This window comes from Apium graveolens, unplaced genomic scaffold (assembly GCF_009905375.1).
Source record: "Apium graveolens cultivar Ventura unplaced genomic scaffold, ASM990537v1 ctg6641, whole genome shotgun sequence".
Classification (NCBI taxonomy): Eukaryota; Viridiplantae; Streptophyta; class Magnoliopsida; order Apiales; family Apiaceae; genus Apium; species Apium graveolens.
This window is the reverse complement of record NW_027419657.1, coordinates 5,874-15,542: the sequence shown is the minus strand read 5'-3', so window position 1 is coordinate 15,542 and position 9,669 is coordinate 5,874. Positions and strand designations below refer to the sequence as shown.

General features: G+C 36.4%; 1 protein-coding gene across 1 annotated transcript; it reads left to right on the top strand.

Annotated features, from left to right (window-relative positions):
- Positions 1-298: 298 nt before the first annotated feature.
- Positions 299-1,272, top strand: LOC141703437 (uncharacterized). Its single transcript, XM_074506969.1, has 2 exons — positions 299-991; positions 1,060-1,272. Exons 1-2 carry the CDS (start codon positions 299-301, stop codon positions 1,270-1,272), a joined length of 906 nt encoding a protein of 301 aa, XP_074363070.1.
- Positions 1,273-9,669: the final 8,397 nt, after the last annotated feature.

The window sequence follows — 9,669 nt, the reverse complement described above, 5'->3', positions numbered from 1 at the left end:
GTGAGAGATAAATTAGGATCAATTATCCTAGTTTATAGCACAATTCTGTTACAAGTTGTTTAAGTAGCAGTGCTGGTTTATTCTGTAAGATCTCATCAATTGTAAGAATTTCATACAAGTAATCAATCAAATATTAGTTGTGTTATCTCTTTCTTATTTGCTCTAACATCTGGTATCAGAGCACTCAAGTCACCTGTGAAACACGATCGTGGTTAAACAGTGAAATGGAAGCTAGCAAGAACAAGGAGGGGTCATTTGGACTGAGTTATCCTATGCTAACTAAGACGAACTACACCACATGGGCCATCAAGATAAAGTCTTTATGCAGGCACACGGTGTTTGGGATGCAATAGAACCAAAGGATCCAAAGGGTACAGTCGAAGAAAAAACAGACAAGCGAGCACTAGCCATTATCTATCAAGGGATTGCAGATGACATGCTGTTAACGATAGCAGAAAAGAAAACATCGAAGGAGGCTTGGGGGGCTATAAAAATAATGTGCCTAGGTGCGGATAAAGTAAAGAAGGCTAAAGCTCAGACCCTAAAATCAGAGTTTGAGTCTCTAAAGATGAAAGACACTGAAATGTTGGAAGACTTTTGTATGAAATTAAACGGCTTGGTTTCGAAAATCAGGGCGTTAGGAGAGACAATTGCTGAAGAGTATGTCGTTAAAAAGCTACTAAGGGTTGTCCCAACTAAGTTCCTCCAAATTGCGTCTGCAATCGAACAATTTGGTAACTTAGACACTATGTCCGTGGAGGAGGTCATTGGTTCTCTTAAAGCCCATGAGGAACGCTTGGGTGGACAAACGGAGAACAACGAGGGGCAGCAACTACTCTTGACTGAGGATGAGTGGCTCAAGAGAGAAGGCAACGACAGGAAACTTCTTCTCACTCGAGAAGAGTGGTTGAAGAAGTCAGGAAAGGCTGGGCAAAGCAGTGGTAGTGATTATCACACAAGGGATAACCGTATGGCTCGAGATAGAAGCCAGGTGAAATGTTACAATTGTGCTGCATATGGACACTTCGCTTATGAGTGTCGTAAGCCTAAAAAGAACAGGCCACAAGAGGGGAAGCAAATATGTCATTTATAATCGACGAAGAACCTGCACTCTTGATGAATTTATGCGAAAACATCAAACCTGATGTGATTGGCATTACCGAGGATAAGATTATAGTAAACATCAAGGAGAGAGATGAAAACGTATGGTATCTTGATAATGGAGCTAGTAATCACATGACTGGACGTCGTGAGAAATTTGAAAAAGCTTGACAGGACTGTGAAAGGGGAAGTGAAATTTGGTGATGGCTCAGTAGTCCAAATTCAGGGCAGAGGTTCAATCAAATTCCTGTGCAAGAATGGGGAGACCAGAATTTTAAGCGAAGTCTGCTACATACCTACTTTGTGAAGCAACATCATCAGCTTAGGACAGCTCTCGGGGGAGGGAAATAGAGTTGTCATGAACGGAGAGAAGCTGTGGGTTTATGATAGTTGTGGAAGGATGCTTATGCAAGTCTAAAGGTCTGCAAATCGACTCTATAAGATTCACATTCAGGAAGCTAAACATTATTGTCTACTAACAAAGGGTGACGAGGAAGCATGGTTGTGGCATAGAAGACTCGGACACGTAAATTTCAAGGAAATGCAACTGTTATCAAAGAATCATATGGCTCATGGTGTACCAAACATTGTTCACCCCAAAGAAATCTGTGAGAGTTGCCTTATGACAAAACAAACACGTAAGCCTTTTCCAAATAAATCTAATTTATTGCTAAGTCTGCTCTAGAATTGATACATTTGGATTTATGCGGTCCTATATCCCCTTCCACACCGGGGGGGAACAATTATTTTATGCTTCTTGTTGATGACTACAGCCGTATGATGTGGGTTTATTTCCTTAAACACAAGAATGAGGCACTGAATTATTTCAAGAAGTTTAAAGTTCTTGTTGAGAATTGAAAATGATAGGGTATTCAAGTTTTAAGAACCGATCGAGGAGGCGAATTTTGTTCAAAAGAGTTCAACCTTTTTTGTGAGGAACATGGCATACTTAAGCACTACACGGAATCCTACACACCACAACAAAATGGTGTCGTAGAGCGCCGGAATCTTACAGTAGTTGCCATGGCATGAAGCATGCTCAAGGAAAGACAGGTGCCAGCTACTTATTGGGGAGAGGCAGTCACTCATGCCATTTATATTTTAAACAAGCTGCCAACACGAGCAATGTCGAATCTTACTCCTCATGAAGCCTGGTTTGGAACAAAACCAAACTTGCATTATGCCAAAGTATTTGGTTGTACTGCTTATGTCAAGATTCCAGCTGTACACACAAAAAAACTCGACGATAGAAGTCGACTAATGGTTCATTTTGGCAGAGAAGCTGGAACCAAGATATTTCGACTGTTTGATCCTATAACTGGCAGTATTCACATCAGCAGAGATGTGTTTTTCAACGAACAGAAAGCCTGGAATTGGGATGACTCTATTAAATCTGCGCCTAACAGCGGTGCACACTTTATCCTGGAAAATGATCCCACCGAACCTGAGAATTCTAGCGAAGAAGAAACTGACAGTACAACACCTACCACTCCAGACACGACATCTTCTGATGAAACTGCAGAAACACCGCCCCCAAGGCTCCGCTCACTTGCAGATATTTATGACCACACGACTGAGGTGGAATTAGCTGAAGATGAACTTATGTTAATGGGTATTGATGAACCCATTTCTTTTGAGCAGGCTGTTGAGGATGATGCCTGGAAGACAGCAATGGATAATGAAATCGCCTCTATTGAAAAAAACAATACTTGGCAACTAGTGGATCTTCCAAAAGGGCATAAACCTATAGCACTTAAATGGGTTTACAAGTTGAAGACTGATCAAAATGGAGCTATCACTAAACACAAAGCCCGTCTTGTGGCTAAAGGATATGTTCAACGTCATGGAATCGATTATGAAGAAGGCTTTGCCCCGGTTACTCGACTTGAAACAGTCCATTTACTCCTTGCATTGGCAGCTAAAAATGATTGGGAGATTCACCATCTTGACATTAAATCTGCTTTCTTGAATGGTGTTTTACAAGAGGAGGTTTATGTAACACAACCCAAAGGCTATGTCAAAAACGGCTCCGAACATCAAGTCTATAGGCTTCCCAAGGCTTTGTATGGGCTTCGTCAAGCCCCTCGAGCGTGGTATGCTCGTCTCAACCAGTACCTTCTCACACTCGATTTTGTTAAATGCCCATATGAGCATGCTGTATATACTCAGAAGGATGGAGCTCATTCTCTAGTTGTTGGTGTCTATGTCGAAGACTTATTAGTTACTGGCTCATCTCTGTCACACATTGCCAAATTCAAGGGGGAAATGAATCGTGAATTTGACATGTCTGACTTAGGGCTGCTGTCTTACTATTTGGGGTTGGAAGTTACTCAAGACAAGGAGTTTATTGAACTCAGGCAGTCGACTTATGCGCAGAAGGTGCTCGAATAGGCAGGCATGGCAGAATGTAATAGTGTGAGATATCCTATGGAGCACAAGATACAATTACATGCTGACAGCTCGGGTGAAGTTGTAAATCCTACGCAGTTTAAAAGCATTATAGGCGGGCTCAGATACCTAGTGAATACAAGACCTGATATTGCTTATTCTATAGGATTGTTAGCAGGTTTATGGAAAGGCCTACACAGCTGCACATGAACGCAGTTAAAAGGATTTGTCGATATCTGAAGGGAACGCTACAGTACGGACTAATCTACATAAAAGGCCAAGGAAATTATATACTTTCGGGTTTTTCGGATAGTGACTTAGGAGGGAGTATGGATGACCGAAAGAGTACGGGAGGAATGGCTTTCTATCTTGATGAGAATTTAATTACTTGGGTGTCACAAAAACAACGGTGTGTTGCACTCTCTTCGTGTGAGGCTGAGTTTATGGCGGCTACGGCGGCTGCCTGCCAGGCGATTTGGTTGCAGCAGGTACTGAGTCATATCATGGGCATCAAGGTTGCTCCTGTCACATTGTACATTGATAATAGGTCAGCTGTGGACTTGGCACGTAATCCAGTTTTCTATGGACGAAGCAAGCATATTGACTTGCGCTATCACTTCATCCGTGATTGTGTTGAACAAGGATTGATAATTATAAGACATGTCCGCACGAATGAACAACGAACTGACATCCTAACGAAGGCATTGGCAATATCCAAGTTTGAGAAGATGCGTCAGTTGCTTGGTGTCAGAAAGCTGGAGAATGTTTTGATTAAAGGGGAGTTATGTGGGCTTGGGCTTAATCTACACATATTTATTTGAGTTTATGTTATTGAATAAAAAGTCTCGATTATTGTAGTTGGTTATAGTAGTGTCCCGCAAGTTAGGATCAAAATAAGTGAGAGATAAATTAGGATCAATTATCCTAGTTAATAGCACAATTCCTTAATGATATAAAGTATAAGAATATAAGATATAGATATAAAATTACCCATTTTTTCCTTTGTAATATCATTATTATTAATTTTAGTACACATATTATATATGGTGCTGGATTGACCCGTTGTGAGATACTACATGTTTATAGTGTCATAAGTTAATCTCACAGTAATAATGATGTATTGGTCTTTTGACTTGAAATCATTATATTTCTATACGAGAATTAATATACTTTGATACTATTGAAAGTTATCCTTGACCGGGTAATAATAAAAGTAGAGATTGGTACATTATGAATCGTATCAGAAATATGAATGATCTAGATGGGATTTAGCCCTCATGTATTAAAGGAGTGATATTATTGGCCCTTGATTGAGTAAGACTATAAAATGCATGGTCGTGCTCAAATACTGATTTGTTTAATAGTTTACTCATTGATCAAGGAAAGAAGGATTGAACGTTAACGGAGGATGACACAATGCATGCCTCGAGTTTGATCTATAATATAAGGCTAAAGGGATTATATTACATTGTACATTATTCACGAAAGGTTTAATTGATCACTGATTAAATAATTAATACTTGGGTAACAATGATGTATTACTAGATGCCGCTCATTGTTTATGATTTGAAATTAGATTAAAATTGTTGCCAACGTAACAATAACCTAAAGGGTCGCACAAAGAATGATTGAAGGATTATTTAATTTAAATTCGGACTTAAATAAAATGTAAGTATTTCGAATTATTTGTTATTAATTAAGTGTGACTTAATTAATTAAATAAATAGGAAATTCGAATTTAATATTGCATGACCAATTTTTTAGATATATTATGTTATGTTATTCAGCACTGCATGTTTCATCGATAAATTATTTATTTCTTTGAAGTTGCTTTTATGTCTTTGGTTTCTTTTATGCACACATTATTTACTTTCAAGTTCTATCTAGTTTTGTGATTTTTATGGTCATTCCGGCTTATATTTGATTATCTAGATATGGTGATGGTATGTAGTTAGTGATGCCACTGGTTATTGTGATGGTGGATACGTGGTGAAAAGTGGTCGCTAAGTAGTCGTTCCTGTGATATTTAAATATTTGGAATTTGTGACAGTTTGATTTTAGTAAGTGTGTATGATTGTGATAATATTCTTAAATCAGGTGGTTTACATATAGTTTTTGGTATTGGCATATGATATTGAGTGGAAAGAAATGGATGGAAAAAGTGGTCATGCAATGATTTGAACTTTGAATGTAGTTATTTTTTAAAATAAATTTATTATCTACGTAATGATATTGGTGGCTAAAGTTCATGGTTGTATGTGGTAGTGGATGGTTGTGGGCAATCGTTGTTCAAGTAGAAAAGAGATGATTGTGGTTTATGAAAATTTGGATAGAATTAAAGAGTTGTGGAAAATGAATATAAATCATATATTGGATTAATATACATAGATATGTATGACTGGCTGGAATTAAATTTTATTATTTATTAATTAAGTGTTCTCATTGAAATATGAATATCTCTCAATAAATATATCCTAATATGTTAGAATCTTATAAGACGTTTTAATCTTAGAAGACGTTTTAATCGAGGATATCTTTCTTTTGTGACTAAATATCTCCTAAGATAGTATCTTACAATCTTAGTCAAATCCCACCATATTTCTTTTTTGACTAAATATATCCTAATATCTCCTAATATCTTACTATCTTAGAAGACATTTTAATTTTTAAACATCCATGGATTTCATTGAATAAATTCAAAATCAAAATCGATCTTTGAAACATATATGCTCACAATCTCAATTTTATTATACCCCTAAATTTCATATAAATACACAATTATGTATTAGTTTCATACATGTTTAATACGTTTAAAGGATAATATAGAATTTTAGTCAAATATTAAGATCTTTCTTTTTTGACCCAATATATCATAATATCTTAATATTCTAAAAGACGTTTTAATTTCCATGATGTCCATGGATTTTACTAAATTAAGTCAAAGTCAAAAATCCAAATTGAATCTTTGTAATCTAGCATATCCTGTCAATTCCAATTTATTATACCCCTAAATTTCATATAAATAAGGCATATGTATTAGTTTCAACATGTCAATGTCTTAAAAAAACATCTCCATTTTCATTCATGGATAAATCTCATACATGTCTCCGCTAAATTATAGACAATGCAGAACCCATATCTGGCGATGCAAGGAGTAGATGAAGCTGATATCGAACTAAGAATCCTGAGATGTGATGTTATCATCAAATCACATCAGTCACACACTGTTCCTAGGATGGGCTATCCTGCGGCATATGCATCTTTCAAGATTAAGCCTCGAAATTTTCCAGGAAATGCTGTGGTTATTGTTTCACATACGCAATTGGAGAATCGGAAGGGGAACTCACAACTTGCAGGCTGGAAGGAAAAACTGAATCGGGACGTACGGACTATTGAGTTAGAGTTAAATATATTTAGCAAGGTGTTTAACGAGCATGGATTTGAATGTCCGCAGATCAGAGGATCAACAAAAGAAGAAAAAGTCTTGAGCGGTAAAAACTTCGAGAAAGTTATTAAGGGGCTTGAAGTCATCACTTTATTCAAGCTCTACCAAAGATGTTAAACTTAAGCATATGCTAGAATGTTTTACGAATTATGTATGATTTGAATTAATGGTACTCTAATATTATAATATTTTTGTGAACTGATGTATTATACATAATAGTACAATACTAGTATTTTATGATTTTATAAATTTAAAATTAATTGATATTAGATGTTACTAATAATTAGTTACACTAAAACTTGAGTTCATTACTTTTTTATCACAATAATGAATTATTTGATTGATGGCAACGAGAAGTTATTGATAAATATATTTAGAAGTTGTGCGAATAATAATAAGAAATTACGACGAACATGAACATAAACTTTTTGTGGGACACATTTTTGATGTGTTTGGTCATATTAAATTAATGAATGATATTGTTAGATAATTTATCATAAATACTATATTGAGGAACACCGATAGAAAAATTTGAATGATGATTTTATAATATCTATGTATTATATTATACATTTCATGCATGATTAATTAATAATATAAAATATAATTGTAATACAATTTTTATGATAATATTCATTTCAATATTTTTAAAATTAAAAAGTAACTAATGTGATACACGGTATTGGTGTTACAGTTTTCTTCAACATTAGCTTTATCGCTATTGTAACACTAATTGAGAGCGGTAACAATAGAATAACAATTTTTTAACTAATGTAACGTTGCTTGTAACACTGACATTATAGTATCCCACTTATGGCATATTGGTAGTAGCTTTAAGAGCAACAACATGAACATGTGCAACTTGATAAGAGATATTTTTTGTCGATAATCTCCAAGAATTGGTACATTCATGTTATCTTAATATCTTCAATTCAACATCAAGGCAAGATGAGAGAATCGAAATATATAAGCTTTAGAGGCTTTGATCATAGATTTTAGAATTGTTGGGCTTTTGCTGAGAAGGCCTAAGTCCACATTAATATGATATTGTCCACTCTAGGCGAGCCCGCACGGATTTGTTTTTGGGCACCTCCCAAAAGGCCTCATACTAATGCAGTTATCTGGCTGCTTATATTCTAGTCATCTGCCCCTCCCACAAATGATGTGGGATAACTCCTGACAATCTCACCCTTCAAATATCGAGCCCAGCACCTGTCGATTTTTCCTGCTGATTGTGTGATCTGGATCCCCCTTGACCCATACTGGAATTCTTTTAGCTTTCTGCCTCCCCCTTGGCCCATACTGGAAGTTCCACCTGCCTTTTCCTTGAGCCCATATGGGGTTAGCCCATCTGCCTTTCCCTAGGCCTATCTGGGATTCCGTCTGAGATTGTTTTGGACCGTTACAACCTCAAGCTCTAATACCACTTGTTGGGCTTTTACTGAGCAGGTCTAACTCCATATTAGTATGATATTTTCCACTCTGGGCCGAGCCTGCACCGATTTGTTTTTGGGCACCTCCCAAAAGGCCTCATACTAATGGAGTTATTTGGCTGCTTATATTCTAGTTATCTGCCACTCCCATAAATGATGTGGGACAATTTCTAATAAGAATCTCATCTATATTACCTGCAATATCATTATCATCATCAATATTATCATCAATATCACTAGGATGTGGCATGCTTGTCAAGATCATCATCATGAGAGAAATGTTATACTATACCCTTAAATTTTTAGTCAACTTTAGATTTGGAAATTCTTTATCCTAATATGTAGCTGAAACAGAAAGACCTTTAATTCTCTTTATTATTTTAAAGCGATCTCATCACTTCTCACACATATATCACTTTTCAAAAGCAATATTTAAGGCACTAGAAGTCCCTGACTTCTCTCTCAAGTCTACCTCTCATTTTTCCAGCATAAAAGACGGCCTCTCAGTTTCTTAATTTTTCACTAATTGTTTCCCACATTCCCACTTGAAAGGCTCAAATCACTACCAAATGAAAAAATTAGAGAGGGCCGGAAAGAGGTCAGTCATATAAATAAGGGTATCCTCACACAAGGGTCTATTTTTAGCCATACTAGAATATAAAATAATAGTACTAATTAAATATGTACCTTCAAAAGAAGAATCCATATGAATGGATATTAGAGGAGTTACAAGAATAACACTAGCATTCTTCTTTGCATCAACCACTTCAACCTTAAGATCAAGAAATATTGAAGTGTCAGCATATGCAGCATCATCTGGAGTCGTAGTGGTGCCTTCATCAAGACTTTGACCTGATCATTCTTGTGGGGCATGAAGCTTATATAACCCTTTAAGCTGAGAGTTCTTGTTGGCTTATCGCAAATATTGAATCATTCAATATTGCATCGAACTCAGCTATATGCTCCTGATGAGCTTCTTTATCCTTTGTGTGCGGTACAATATTAAATTCCATTTTTTCAGAACCTCCTTGAGCAGTGTCAGGGAATTGTCCTTCCAGTAGTAGTGTGTGAACCTTCACTTTGAGAAGGTGGTTCTTTTGTGACAAGGTCATTAACGCCTGTTGAATCCCTTTGAGATTCAACTTCTTGTGTGCTGTAACCTTTTGTGAAGATTGATACCTTGATTTATTTCTGTAATATACAATTTTATCTTCTGTTTTCGTTTTCAAATTGTCAGTACCGGCTTGACCAGTATCAAGACTAGATAATGACTTAGCTGATGACTTGTCAAGAATTCCACCA

Excerpts from the sequence above, each read along its gene's own strand:
- LOC141703437 (XM_074506969.1), top strand. The coding sequence starts at position 299 with ATGGGCCATCAAGATAAAGTCTTTATGCAGGCACACGGTGTTTGGGAT. Across the intron at positions 992-1,059 it reads TGGCTCGAGATAGAAGCCAG|GCCACAAGAGGGGAAGCAAA; the intron begins GTGAAATGTTAC and ends TAAAAAGAACAG.